This window comes from Diadema antillarum, unplaced genomic scaffold (genome assembly GCF_040938485.1).
Source record: "Diadema antillarum isolate AM-2024a unplaced genomic scaffold, OU_Dant_1.0 seq00000324_RagTag, whole genome shotgun sequence".
NCBI classification, from domain to species: Eukaryota; Metazoa; Echinodermata; class Echinoidea; order Diadematoida; family Diadematidae; genus Diadema; species Diadema antillarum.
In genome coordinates, this window is record NW_027271343.1 from 821457 (window position 1) to 836852 (window position 15396).

At 39.9% G+C, this 15396-nt stretch overlaps 1 protein-coding gene across 1 annotated transcript; it reads left to right on the forward strand.

The window, feature by feature from the left end:
- The first annotated feature begins 5770 nt into the window (after positions 1–5770).
- Positions 5771–12097, forward strand: LOC139730640 (uncharacterized). Its single transcript, XM_071641497.1, has 3 exons — positions 5771–6927; positions 8937–9086; positions 11944–12097. The coding sequence occupies exons 1-3, from the start codon at positions 5771–5773 to the stop codon at positions 12095–12097; spliced, it is 1461 nt and encodes a 486-aa protein (XP_071497598.1).
- The last annotated feature ends 3299 nt before the right edge of the window (positions 12098–15396 follow it).

Below are 15396 nucleotides of genomic sequence, written 5' to 3' on the forward strand. Positions count from 1 at the left end.
ATTCATCAGTAAATGTTGCACTTGACCTATGGTATCATTATATTCAGCAAGATGCTGGAAATATATCACATACCACTCATATACATCTAGTGTGATACAGGGTGTCTCCCCCCCCCCCCCATACCAAAAAGAAAAAAAGACCTCGCACACTCCTTAATGTTCCTAAATGGACAAAATTGTTATACTATTGGAAAGAGTAACTAACCCAAAATAATGAAATGCAATTCAGAAGTTTTTGTTTGATAATACTTTTTGCCTGGGCTTGCCAGCAATAAGATTAATTGCCTTTCAGAAGTTCCCATAGGCCACACAGTTGAAAATTCATTCAGCCAGGTCATGGTTAGCCCTTGCAAGAATAGAAAATGTAATACATGGATGTTATATACTACATAAAATACCCAATTTAGGGTATATGTTTCCGAATGAAATGTTGCAGAATTTGGCCAGGCACTTTATTATGAGCTCTACCTTGAACATTGGAGGGGTGTGGGGAATATATCTGTTCTGATGGCCTTCATTATACCAATGCCTCAACCCAACACTTCTGCGTAGATTATTTCAAGATTTTATCTAGATGTATATGCATGTTTCTTTTCCACTTCCCATTTTATTTTACAGGAGGGCACAGACCTGGATTTCTACATTGGACAAATTGACAGGAAGCAGAGACCACAGCCCTTCATCTTGCTGATGGGAGGATCCAGGAAGAAGCCACTGCAAACCTTTGTTATTAGGAAGTTTTCGCTACACGACGCGAAGACCGAAAATACGAGGAAGCGATCACTTGTGACAGTCCCCGTACTCTGACTCCCGTCCCCATATCTATGCAGTTTCGCTTTCCTGTACAGAACGGAGGCGTATGGACAAGGTCGCTGATTGGTTGGCTGACTGGCTGGCTCACTCCTGCCCAGAATCGGGATCGAACGCTATTTTGGTCAAGTACCGTACTCGTTTTCCCCAGGACGGGACGCAACGTTTCTTGGATTTGGTCATGCGCAGAAGCAAATTTTGCACATGACACTCTTAACTTTTGTGCTTGCGAAAACTCCCTATTGTAGAGAGACAGGGGATCTTGTTTCCAACTTTGACAAAGACTGTGGACTATGCATTCAAAGTGCATTATGTCCTAGATGTAGAGTACCAGGCTCAATGTTTTGCTGCCTGGCAGTTCTTGGAGACAGTGGTGTACAAAATGCCTGGTAAAGTGACGTCCAATTCTGTGAGAGAGATCAGGACATGCCTGAACTCTTCAAATCAGCACAAGATTAGATGCGTAGAAAGAGATTTTCTTGGTCATCAGAAGTTTAATTGACAAAGTTGATTTTTAGGTCATTCGTCAAAGCAAAGATTTGGTATCAATGTTTTATTTGTCTATAACACAATATGGATACAGGTTACATGGAAAGATCAAAGGTCATGAGAAGATTGTTCTATTAGTGGGTATTGTTGGCCCTTGAAAACTTGTGATAAAGATGGGCTAGAAATGAATTTAAAAAGGGTATTCTGCATAATAAGTGACTTAATCAAATATTGGGCAAGATCTTCACAGGTGTATACTGAAGCATGACAGTCAATTTTCAGAAATATAGCAATTGTGAAATTAAAACCTCATATCCGTTGAATATATAATGGAGGTGACACTCTGTACTGAATGTGGCCTTCATAAAATTCAAGATGAACTGTTTTGTACAATGTATATTTCCATTATGAATTTTATTTCATTGTATATAGAGAAATCTTTATTACTGCGATCTCTATCACAGGAGTGAGGGAGATGATCTTTGCTGGACAGATGTGCTGTACTTGGCACATCCCAGTTGTGAAAAAAAAAACGATCTGTATGTGTTGGTAGCAGGTATGTCCTCTTAAATTACAACAGTAAACAGGAGTCAGTTTCATTAAGATGTGATTATATGTTTTTTGGTCGGTTCAGGTATGCTGTTCAGGTACACAGCAATTTTCACAAGATATAAAACGTATTTCTTAATGTGAATGGTTTCTCCATATGCAGCATATCTGCAGTCATCATTGTACTGTCATGGAAATACAATCTAATAACCCCTGACTTACTATTGCAGATGTTCCCCAAAAGCATTGCAACCGAAATGATTCAAAATGTTGTTACATCAAATTGAACATTGTTAAAAATGATCTAGGTAATAGAGGAGCTGTGTAGTGCAATACTCTCAGGAATATTTTCTTAATGGTGCATCAAAGTATTGGGACAGAAAAGCAAATCCTAAGAGGGCCATTCCCTTATGCTTCGCTTATGAGATTTCCAAGCGCACGTAATACTGACAAACACTTCAAGAACAAAGTGGTTTTAAGAAAATCAGATAATTATTCCAGGAAACAAGATTCATTCAAGATTTATCTTGTCTTGCCAGGGTATGATTACTATAAAAACTGGATAATGTGTCTGAAAGGTGTGCATTGGACTGTAAAAGCATTCTGAAAAATTACATTCTCTGTGTACTGTTCATTCAGTTACCCCTTTCGGACAAATCTGAGGGCAATTGATGGTCCCTACCCACACAATATGAGAAATGAAGCAACAAAATATTCAATATGGCACAGATATAGATAAACTCAAGCTGAACACATCCATGTCATTATGAATTACAATTAATGTTTTAATTATTGCATGTTTCAAATTCAATTTGCCATTGCAGTTTAGTTGAAATATTGTAAAATGTGATTTTACGGCGTTTAGTAACCTAAGTGGAATCAAAATGTACATTTGACAGTACACTAAACTTTGGATGAGTCGAGGTCAATTCAGCTAAGAAATCACTTAACTCAAGCATAACAAAAGCTCTTGATTTTTCTTCTGCAGTCAAACTGAATATTTTGACTAAATCCGCGCAAGTCGACACATATTTCTCGGTCCCGAGAACTTCGACTTAGCAAAGGTTTACTGTATAAGAAGAATTGTTACTCTGTATATATTCTGAAAATGGATGAGACAATTCTTGATGGGTTCAATTTGTTATTTGTAATAAGTTTGCACATCGATGGACAGATTGACATATTGCAGATTTTCTAATGATACGCTGTCAGTGATATAGACAGTGAAAATGTGCTGAAATATATAATTGGCCAAAAAAGAAATACACATTTGTGTTATTGTGTTTATAAAGTGAGTCGCATGTTCAATGATATATAATTATTTTTAAAAAAGCACTCACTACCTCGGAATGCATTTATAAAATACAAGAAAAAATGTGTGTGACCGTTGAGCTGTACAGTGATATTAGATTTACACAACTTACTTAAAAACGAGTTTTTGCAGCTATGAGGATTAATGTACTTATTTTCAATATTGCTGTTTGAAATTTAAACAACTTGCTTTATACAAGTGAGTTGTACAGTAATATGGGATTAAGAACTGTTTGAATTCTAAACATGAATATCTAATATTTGCTTTAAACAATGTGGTTATATGAAATGACTTTTAAACAACCCACTTATATAAAGTGACATTTAAACAACCCTGTTGTATGAAATGACTTTTAAACAACCCAGTTGCATAAAATGACTTTTAAACAATAGTTGTTTAGAGTTTTAAACAACTTTTTTTTAAACAACTCAGTTGTATAAAATTACATTCAAACAACAGTTGTTCAGACATTTAAACAACTTTTTTTTTAAACAACCCAGTTGTATAAAATGACTTTTAAACAACTTTTTTAAACAACCCAGTTGTTTAAATTTCTTTTAAACAACAGTTGTTTAGAATTTTTAAACAACAAAGGGTTAAAAGTTTAAACCACTACGTGTTGTTTAATTTTTAAACAACAGTTGAGCGATTAACCGGTTAACTTGTGGTTGTTTAAAATTCTAAACAACCTTGTTGATTTTTTTCTGACAGTGTAAACTAAAATAAAGAGAGAGAGAGAAAAAAAGAAAAGAAAAAGAAAGAAGAGAAAAGAAGAATTGATCGGGAAATTAGAAAAACACGCAACAATGACATTTATAAATGACATAATTCTGTTTGTTTTCTTTCTGAAGTTTGAATGGAAACCAACGTATTGTTTTACCTTATTGGTTTAAAAAATTTCCAATCATCCACCAAAAAGTGAGCACCAGATAGCTTAATTTAAATTCCAAAAATGCAAAAACTCACTCATGTGGTAGGGGGTACACCCATTCTTTCCCCCTGCTCTGACGCTGTGCTTACGTAGTTAAATTTTCAAATAATTTGATCAATATAAAAAGGAATAAAACCGTGTCGCAATCTGTAAATTACTAAATTTTATTTGTTTGGCGTTTTTGCTTGCAACTATATCACTAACCGACGTATCGTCTTATTCATTTAATTGAAAGCTTCTAATTTCAGTCCTAGAGTTCTAAGAATAAAGTTCCTTCATGCGGGAGGGTGATCCCCACACCCTTCTTCCGCTCGGTTGCTGCGTTTACATATTTGAAAGGTCCATTTCTTCCCATTTTGACCCCCTTTAAAAAATCCTACTTACAGGCCTGTGTGTGTGTGTATGTGTGTGTGTCTACGCCCCTGCCTCTTACCTTGGAAGGAATTAACCAGTATTCCGTGTAGATGATGTTTAGATGTTTCAACTAGGATGGGCTCTTAGTCTCCGAACAGACCAAAGAGTATATACATGCAGTAAGGGTAAGAGAGAGAGCGAAAGCCATCCATAGTGTGGACAACTTGGTAGGTACTCGATGAAATGCAAACCCATATATCACTAAGTGTCCTGAAATGAGCCTTTACTTATTCAGAGAAAAATCACTCTAAATAACGTGAAGAAATAATCAAAGTGTCAACCAAAGGGACACTCGGACAAGGTATGCATAGAATAGTGATGTCTTTTGGAAAATAACTGTCTGTATCATGTGACCGTTACATCACTACTTAGGAGTCGCCTGGAGGAGTCGCTCTTTGCTTCCAGACAGAGTGCTAGAACAACATTATTTCGTCCTAAACTTGTTAGACTGACCTTCTTTCTCTGTTTTCTGAGAGTATGGTATGTCTTTGGAAACAACAACAACAACAACATAAAGAGGAAAATACGATGTACAGGATATTGTGCAAACAAATTAAGATTATGAATCGAATTTCGATTCCATGATCAGGACTGAATCGTATAAGTGTTTATATATTCTCCGATTTCCGTAAAAAAAAATTATATAGCATATATATGTGTATATAATAGTATATGAATTATATTACATGTATTGAAACGCTTCAGTTTTCAGGTCTTTACACGCTCGATGGAAAAATGACCGTAAATACACTCAGTCATTTGCAACAGTGACTTAGGTATTTGGTATATCGTGCCCTGGCCAATTTCAAGAAGTTATTATCATACTTGCAGTTATATTCGGTGATTTGTGTGAAAAGCATAGTGATGTAAGAAGGGTGAAACTAAGTTCGCATTAGACAAGAAGGATCGCTAAAAGTAGTCAAGCTAGTTAATACTTGATATGTCATTTCTCTTTTTTTCTACTGCAGGTAAATGAACAACACCAACCCTAGTGTTCTCTGATCTAGAAAGTTCCGGTGTGTCATTACGAACAGCAAAGAAGAAACGATGATAGAACCACTGAACCTCTGACTTCAAATGAGATAATGCTTCAATCAATTGTGTGCAGACAAGAACAATTTAACAAATTAGGAAGACAATTTGTGGATCTTCGATTGTCTGCACTAATATCATGGAAGCCCTTTCAGACTTGAGTTATACAGTGACATGTATTTGCTTCAGCTGGGAACTCTTCTATGGATGATACATTTCTGTCCTATTCCATGATGTCTTCTGAGGTAAATGTCTCCGTAGCGTATCGCTTTGATCACGTGACAGAAGTGAACAACGAGATCATGAATGAAACCAGCGATGATTACGAAGTCACAGTCGTAAACCGTCCGATTTGGTGGTTGGCCTTTTTATGCGTGATTTATGGAATACTGATTGTTCTGGCTGTTGTCGGAAATATCTTTGTCATGATTGCATATCAAAATGACATCCGTATCAAGCGCAGCGTTGCTAATACGTTCATTCTTAACCTCGCTATCGCAGATTTCATTGTGGGTGTATTTACGTGGCCGATATACTTTTCCTGGCTCATCATCGGCCCCTGGACTTTTGGAGAATACTTGTGCAAAGTGTGGTCCGCCATCGACTACACCGTCACCGCGATGTCGGTAATCACTATCATCCTGATCAGCCTGGATCGCTACTGGCTGCTGACGAAGACAACTGCCTATGTGACGTACCAAACTCAGATCAGAGCAAACGTAACTATTGCCTCCTGTTGGGGTATTGTTTCGTGCATCTACATAATTTTGACCTTTGGTTTCGCTTACTTCACAAATTATTTTCCTGTGGATTTTAGCAATTACTGCGATATGGAGTTTATTTACACCTTACCAGCGCTCATCACTACAATCATAATAAACTTTGTAGTCCCAGCCATAATCATTGTTGTACTTAACACAATGGTTTACTACAAGATTCGTGAGCGCGCCAAGGGACTGTCAGAACTCAACAACAAGATAAAGCGCGAAAGTGAAGGTAAAGAAAAACGAATCCAGGCTCGCTTGGGACTTGGACTTTTCAAAAGATGGCGAGGATACCCTCCACATACCGATGAGGTCTCCAGGAATCTCGATCCAGGAGTCATCTTAGTAGCAGTGTCTGCCCTCAACTCGCCTGAATACCATCAAAACCCGGCATTTGAGCAGCAGCATGAGGTCACTCCTCCTTCAAGTGGCGAAACATCGGGGATTGGGAGCGTCAATGAACACGACAAGTGTAAAAACTCACAAATGAAGGAGGAGAAGCCATGCCCTGACTCGGAAGAAGTTGGTGCTGATGAGACCAACGAACAGGGCGTCTACATAATATCGAAAAGCACTGAACAAGAACCTGGCAATTATCCAAGTTCCCGAATTGACTTTTTACGGAAGTTGTTTAAGCGCAAACAACGCGAATTTAAGAGAGAACGTCGAGCAGCGTTTATTCTCGCAGTACTAGTTTCAGTCTTTATTCTGTGCTGGCTGCCATTTCAAATCACTGTTGTCGTTGGTTTCTTCTGCAATTTTGAGTGTGTTCCAGAGATGGCCTACATAGTTGCTGAAAATCTTGTATGGGCAAATAGTGCATTGAACCCGATCTTATATGCTGCCACTAATATTCACTTCAGACGCAATTTTCTGCGGCTTCTGGGGTTCAAAAAACTTGCCAGAAAATTAGAAGGAAAAACAAGTATTGCCTAAGGGCAATATTCGGAGAGGCTCATGTTATAACTTTGCCTACGATGACATAAATAATCTTTGGTGAATGTTTGTATATGTTAAAAGTAGATTTTATCTGTTACGAGTGTTCACGTAGTCATGTATTATTCACACAAGTCGGTCTTCAAAACTTTGCGAGGCCAAAATAATGATGTATTATTCTGCTCTGTTTCTTTCAAAGACAGAATAATTTTTTTTCTATCTATATTTATCGATATAAATTTCCTTATTCCCAGATTTTTATGTTTCAGTCAGATTTGAAGACAATGTCAAAGATATTCAACGATATATGCTGTCTTTGGATTTAGAACTTTAAGATTATTGATTTGGGATTTAAGATTAAAGTTGAAGTGACATGTGATTTTCCAATTCGAAAGACATTCAATGAAAATATAGATTTTCATTGTCTTTCATTTCTTGCCTCATATGTCTTTTCTTTTTGTGTTTTGTTACGATTAAAAATGTTATAAAATCACATTCAAAAGTAATTTCGTTGACATAGACATCTGCAGTATACAACTTCTTTATATAAATAAGTGTTATAATCCCATTGACATTTATCGAAAGAGAATAATGATGATACTCCATGGTAGCAATAATACAAATAAGATGATGTATCATGGTGGTTGTGTTAAAATAAGTAGAAGCAAAAGTCCATGTAATGCGATCTTTTATTTGAATTTGACCAATCAATGGTGTCCAAAGCATCGAAAAAGTGTCTCTCTTGGTAGCGATTTAATGTTGTGACACACAGACTTTTATCAAGCGCTCCTTAGAGTATGTTGAAAGGAAGCTATGATACCTTATTTATAATCAAATACCACTAGGCCTATGTGATATTTTTTCCTGTTTCAAGACGATTAATTGACGTTTAGAGAAATGCGATGTCTGACTTTATGCATTTTAATCAAAGTTCCGATTCAATTAATCGTATCATACTTGAGTTTTACACTATGGATGCAATACTACCTATACTTAATATTGTGTGTGTGTGTGTGTGTGTGTGTGTGTGTAATAAGTACAGTGAAATTAAACAAAGGTCCTAGGGTAAGCCAAAATAGATTGGAACGATGAATGTTGAATTGTTCTCACCTGACTCTATTGAAAGCAAGTGAATACCTACTTATCTACTAAATACTGTTACGAATTTGCCCATGTAATCACTTAACAATGTGGTCTTCATGTTTTATGATCATGTGTATGCGATCACACGTGCACGATCGCGAATGTTTGTAAACACCACCAGTTACGTAATCTCCTTTTGAGTCAGTCGTTTTGAACCGCAGCCTTACACACTTCGCCCAGGTTGAGTTTAATGTTATGAATATATTAAGCTGGGCGTGCCTGACGGAATTTTCCATGTATGTAATAATGCTCATGTTAAAAATACATTGGTCGCGTCAGTCGACAATCAGACTCCGGTTAGAGAGGACCGTTATAACTTTCTCAACGTCCCGTCCATGGTCTTGGGAGAAATTGCTTTCCCTAGGACAAGTGTTCTGCGAACTGAGTTAAAGTGCTAAACAGCAGGATAATCCAGGAGATGCCAACCTGCTTCTAGCCCGTTTCCCTTCGACGACGACAGCGTCGATAAGTTTTCACTGACTTGGCCAGGCGAACCACCAGGCGGTCTGGAGCCAACGCCCACCTGTGACTCCTGTGATTGCTACACGGCAACTAGTGGGAGCCACGCCGAGGTCTATCCAGGGCGTCTAGACTGTGTGAGTGGCAACGCGCACCTGGCAGCCAACGCCCTTTTACCCGGCGTAGTCGCGGAGATCGCGTCGCCCGCTGGTTCGACGACGTCCCCGTGCATCGACGCGCTCTCGACGTGATAGCGTCTTGCATCGCCTCCCCGTCACGTCGCAGATGAGTTGGGCCCCGACGTTGGTTCTGTTAGGGTAAAACCCTGGCCAGGTATTACATAATCTGTCTCTGAGTTATCTTTTGTTGAAACGATCCGATCTAACAGTCAATTGTTATGGTTAATTTCGCTGTAATGTTTTGAACAATTATCATTATTCCGGTTGGAAACTGATTGTTAAGCAAATTCCTAATAAAGCTCCGGAAGATTTGTTCATTTCAATTCACTGTGACCGCCTTGCATTCATTTGTGTGAACTTGACCGTAACAAAGTGGGGGCTTGTCCGGGAACCGAATTTCGCAAGCCTTGTATTACATTGTTGAAATTAAGTTTAAATAACGCTTGTTCTTGTGCTCATGTTGTACTGCTGTTGCAAAGTTTACAGTCCAGCTTTAATTGCTGTGTTAGTTATTGAGTAGACTGAACCATGTCTAGGGAATTCTCAGTGCAGGATTTTGTGGACGGTGGTGTTTCTTTGTAAAAAATTAAACAGTTGAGAAAGGCTGAATAGAAAGAGGTGACATGTCACTATTGTTCCAAGAAGGGACATGTTAAGACTCAATGTTGGAAGCTACAACGGGATAGTAAAAAGCAGGGTGCCAAACCCGTACTTGCAGTTTTAGGAGAACGAACTAGTGCTGCTGTTTTGGGGCATGACCGTCTTGAAATAGTGTATAGGAATATTAACCCTGGAAGTGTAGATAGCATGTCTGAGTGTTACCATGGCTTCATGTCAAAGGGTGTGGTTTCTTGGCAGTCTGATGACGGTGCATTGCAGTCGGTGAGAATCCTGCGGGACACCGGAGCAGCACAGTCTCTCCTTGTAGGTGATGTGAATAAATTGCCTGCTGATGGTTCATCTTGTGCTAGTGCACTGATACAGGGTATTGATGGAACCTACGTTTCTGTACCTTTGTATAGGATTCACTTGAAGAGTGATTTAGTCACTGGAGTAGTTATGGTTGGTGTGGTTTCCGGTCTGCCCATGGATGGGGTTGATTTGTTGATGGGGAACGATTTGGCTGGGAGAAAGGTCTCAGTCTCACCAATTGTGTCAAGTGATCCGGTAGTTGAACATGAAACTGAAAAGTTGCTTGAAGAATTCCCGGATGTATTTCCTGTTTGTGTGGTGACAAGGTCACAGTCAGGTCAGGCGAAGCAAGACGAGGCAGATGATTTTATTTTTGGGTCTGTAGATGACTCTGTTCGGTTAGCAGACACGTTTTCTGCTAACTTCGATGATGTTTCTGCTCAGTCTAGTGATGACAAGTGTTGTCGTTCTTCCCTGATTGCAGCGCAGCAAAAAGATCCAACAGCCAACACTTGAACGTTGGCTTCTTACTCCGAGATAGAAGCTGCTAGTATGCCGGAGTGCTTCCACAGGAGATCCGGTGTGTTGATGAGGAAGGGGCGGCCCCCCTGATAGGCCAGCCAGTGAAAGTTGGTCGGTGGTATAGCGAATAGTGTTGCCAGTGTACTATCGTAGGGAGATACTGAGAGTTGCTCAGGAAATTCTCATGGGAGGTCACGTTGGCATTAGGAAAACTCAAGCGGGAGTGTAGTTTTTCGTTAAAGCAAAAAGTAGAAAGGGAATGTTAATTTTGTGTGTAAACGTCTCAAGTTTTAGACACACGGTTAGCTTCTTTCCCGCCATTTCCCTTTTGTGAGTGAAAAAAAAAGAAGAGATAATTGAAATGACAAGAAATATGCGGTTGTGTTGCATTTTAAGCTGGAAGGATTGAAAAAAAAATTAAAAGAATGGACAAACAATGTTCAAATGTTTGTTTGTTTGTTTTTGTGGAAGGACACGATACCAACAAAAGTATTTTGTAAAGGAGTCGTAAAATGGCCCCTTTTGAAATATTATGGTGCTTCCCTTTAACAGGAAACGTTTACAGTAACTACTCCCCAAACTGTTACCGGTATTTGTATGAAAACATGTGCAAACATGAAAGAAGATTATAATACAGGTCTGTAACAATGCAGACAGAATGCCAAACTTATAGCAAAGCGAAGAGATGATGTTGTGAAACACCTGCGATAATGTTCCCGTGTTGTCATAATTCGAACTGGTTAAATAATGTGTATTTGGTGTGCATTTAAGCCATACTGTGAGTAGTTGCCTTATATAGTGAGTGGATACCCTAAGAAGTTCAGAAATAGCCGATGTTTGTTACTTGTTACAAATTATGCAGGATGATGAAGTTGAAAGTTGTAAAGTGTTTTGATATATAACGAAAATATTACTTCAGAGTAATATTTTCTCTTTTAGGGGTGGGGGTGTTACGAATTTGCCCATGTAATCACTTAACAATGTGGTCTTCATGTTTTATGATCATGTGTATGCGATCACACGTGCACGATCGCGAATGTTTGTAAACACCACCAGTTACGTAATCTCCTTTTGAGTCAGTCGTTTTGAACCGCAGCCTTACACACTTCGCCCAGGTTGAGTTTAATGTTATGAATATATTAAGCTGGGCGTGCCTGACGGAATTTTCCATGTATGTAATAATGCTCATGTTAAAAATACATTGGTCGCGTCAGTCGACAATCAGACTCCGGTTAGAGAGGACCGTTATAACTTTCTCAACGTCCCGTCCATGGTCTTGGGAGAAATTGCTTTCCCTAGGACAAGTGTTCTGCGAACTGAGTTAAAGTGCTAAACAGCAGGATAATCCAGGAGATGCCAACCTGCTTCTAGCCCGTTTCCCTTCGACGACGACAGCGTCGATAAGTTTTCACTGACTTGGCCAGGCGAACCACCAGGCGGTCTGGAGCCAACGCCCACCTGTGACTCCTGTGATTGCTACACGGCAACTAGTGGGAGCCACGCCGAGGTCTATCCAGGGCGTCTAGACTGTGTGAGTGGCAACGCGCACCTGGCAGCCAACGCCCTTTTACCCGGCGTAGTCGCGGAGATCGCGTCGCCCGCTGGTTCGACGACGTCCCCGTGCATCGACGCGCTCTCGACGTGATAGCGTCTTGCATCGCCTCCCCGTCACGTCGCAGATGAGTTGGGCCCCGACGTTGGTTCTGTTAGGGTAAAACCCTGGCCAGGTATTACATAATCTGTCTCTGAGTTATCTTTTGTTGAAACGATCCGATCTAACAGTCAATTGTTATGGTTAATTTCGCTGTAATGTTTTGAACAATTATCATTATTCCGGTTGGAAACTGATTGTTAAGCAAATTCCTAATAAAGCTCCGGAAGATTTGTTCATTTCAATTCACTGTGACCGCCTTGCATTCATTTGTGTGAACTTGACCGTAACAATACATATACATGCGTCCAGAGGAGCTGACTTCTTAGATACATGCATTGTATAATTAATTGTAAAGCGAAATAATTTTGGTAGTGGCGAGTAAAAAAACAAATAAATCACTAATAATAGATCTCTATAAAATTTGTACAATTTTGTTTACAAGGAAAGGTAAAAGGTCCTGTCGAAACCTCGGAATATGTTTTAGGGCTATACTAGTAATATATGACATTAAGATTTCATTTGTTATGTACTAGCATTCACGAAGTCTTGACTTTTTTGGCATGAATGTCCTATAAGTTTCTAAAAATGCTCGTCTTCAAAGGTCTGGGGATGTTCTTATTTTTTCTAGGGGGGGGGGAGTGGAAGATGCGTCCTTCCAGTCTTTTTTCACGCTCAAACTGAATCTCAATCTAACTAGAAATTTCGTGCTCGGCGGGTCGCGCAGCCGAGCACATGTATCCCCCGAACCCACAGCATCAAGAAGCAGACCCTACTGGATTTACCTTTCATGTATAAAGACGGAACAAGTGAGGGCGCCATCACCAAAAACCATAGGCATCTTTGTCTTATCATAATACACCTTCATGCCAAATTTGAAGATTGAAGAACTGCAGCCAGTAGAGCGCTCACAAGCAGACCCTATTGAATTTACCTTTTCATGTATAGAGACAGAACAAGCGAGGGCGCCATCACCAAAAATAGGCCTCTTCGTCTTATCGTAATACACCTTCATGCCAAGTTTGAAGATAATCGAAGAACTGCAGCCAGTAGAGCGCTCACAAGCAGACCCTATTGATTTTACCTTTTCATGTATAAAGACGGAACAAGCGAAGGCGCCATCACCAAAAACAATAGGCCTCTTCATCTTACCATAATACACCTTCATGCCAAATTTGAAAATGATCGAAGAACTGCAGCCAGTAGAGCGCTCACAAGCAGACCCTATTGGATTTACCTTTTCATGTATAAAGACGGAACAAGCGAGGGCGCCATCACCACAAACAATAGGCCTCTTCGTCTTACCATAATACACCTTCATGCCAAGTTTGTAATGATCGAAAAAATGATCGAAGAAGAACTGCAGCCAGTAGAGCGCTCACAAGCAGACCCTATTGGATATACCTTTTCATGTATAAAAATGGAACAAGCGAGGGCGCCGTCACCAAAAACCATAGGCATCTTTGTCTTATCATAATACACCTTCATGCCAAATTTGAAGATGATCGAAGAAGAACTGCAGCCAGTAGAGCACTCACAAGCTGACCCTATTGGATATACCTTTTCATGTATAAAAATGGAACAAGCGAGGGCGCCATCGCCCAAAAAACAATAGGCGTCTATGTCTAACCATAATACACCTTCATGCCAAGTTTGAAGATGATCGAAGAAGAACTGCAGCCAGTAGAGCGCTCACAAGCAGACCCTATTGGATTTACCTTTTCATGTACAAAGACGGAACAAGCGAGGGCGCCATCACCAAAAACAATAGGCGTCTTTGTCTAACCATAATACACCTTCATGCCAAGTTTGAAGATGATCGAAGAAGAACTGCAGCCAGTAGAGCGCTCACAAGCAGACCCTATTCGATTTACTTTTTCATGTATATAGACGGGACAAGCGAGGGCGCCATCACCAAAAACAATAGGCGTCTTCGTCTAACCATAATACACCTTCATGCCAAGTTTGAAGATGATCGAAGAAGAACTGCAGCCAGTAGAGCACTCACAAGCTGACCCTATTGGATTTACCTTTTCATGTATAAAGACGGAACAAGCGAGGGCGCCGTCACCAAAAACCATAGGCATCTTTGTCTTATCATAATACACCTTCATGCCAAGTTTGAAATGATCGAAAAAATGATCGAAGAAGAACTGCAGCCAGTAGAGCGCTCACAAGCAGACCCTATTGGATATACCTTTTCATGTATAAAAATGGAACAAGCCAGGGCGCCGTCACCAAAAACCATAGGCATCTTTGTCTTATCATAATACACCTTCATGCCAAATTTGAAGATGATCGAAGAAGAACTGCAGCCAGTAGAGCACTCACAAGCTGACCCTATTGGATTGACCTTTTCATGTATAAAGACGGAACAAGCGAGGGCGCCATCGCCCAAAAAAACAATAGGCGTCTTTGTCTAACCATAATACACCTTCATGCCAAGTTTGAAGATGATCGAAGAAGAACTGCAGCCAGTAGAGCGCTCACAAGCAGAAATCCATAGTATCCTCCGACCTCTGTTCGGGGGATACAATAAAGGACTGTGACACAATAAAGTAATCCGTTTAATACGAAATTGCCATATCCCCATAGACTTACCAGAACACTCTCATATCACTTTCTAGCTGAAAATGAGTTTTTGAGTCTGTTAAGAGCATGAGGTTGCGATTCTGCTATCAATTGTTAGACTTTTACATACCCAGCACAACTAATTCCAGACCTTTTTTTTGGGGGGGGGAGGGGGTTGTTTTGTTTCTTTATAAACACATGATGAAAAACAGCGATAAGTACATTCAAACATCACGATCACGTGAAAAGGGATGGCGCATAACTACTCCTGTTATGGCTTCATTCAGCTCATCAGAGCAGGGGCGTCGAACAATGAGGGCAAGGGGGAGGGGCAGTTGCCCCCTCAATGATTTTTTCCCCATGATCATTAATTGTGCTACCCCCATAATTCCCCTAATGGAGAAAATTCCAAGTGTGCACCAGATGAAAATGCAAAATCTTCCCAGTGTGAGAGCGAGATATCCTGTCCCCAGTGTGGGATGGCGATACCTCCTCCAACTCCTTCCCCACTTGGTCCCTTTCCATAAACGTAGGACACTTTTCAAATTGACAAATTTCGCGAATATTTCATCACAAATGTACACCAGATTGGGATTTGGAGGGGGACATCTTTCTTTCTTTTTTTCAATTACACCCCCTTCACTTCATAGATGGGGGGGGGGGAGGCTACTTCTCCCACATCCTACCCCCTTCTTAGTCTCTTTCCACAGACTTCTCTGATT

Coding starts and splice junctions, on each gene's coding strand:
- LOC139730640 (XM_071641497.1), top strand. CDS start 5,771: ATGTCTTCTGAGGTAAATGTCTCCGTAGCGTATCGCTTTGATCACGTG. Junction 6,928..8,936: donor CGAATTGACTTTTTACGGAA/GTTGTTTAAGCG, acceptor CACGGCAACTAG/TGGGAGCCACGCCGAGGTCT. Junction 9,087..11,943: donor TGCATCGACGCGCTCTCGAC/GTGATAGCGTCT, acceptor CACGGCAACTAG/TGGGAGCCACGCCGAGGTCT.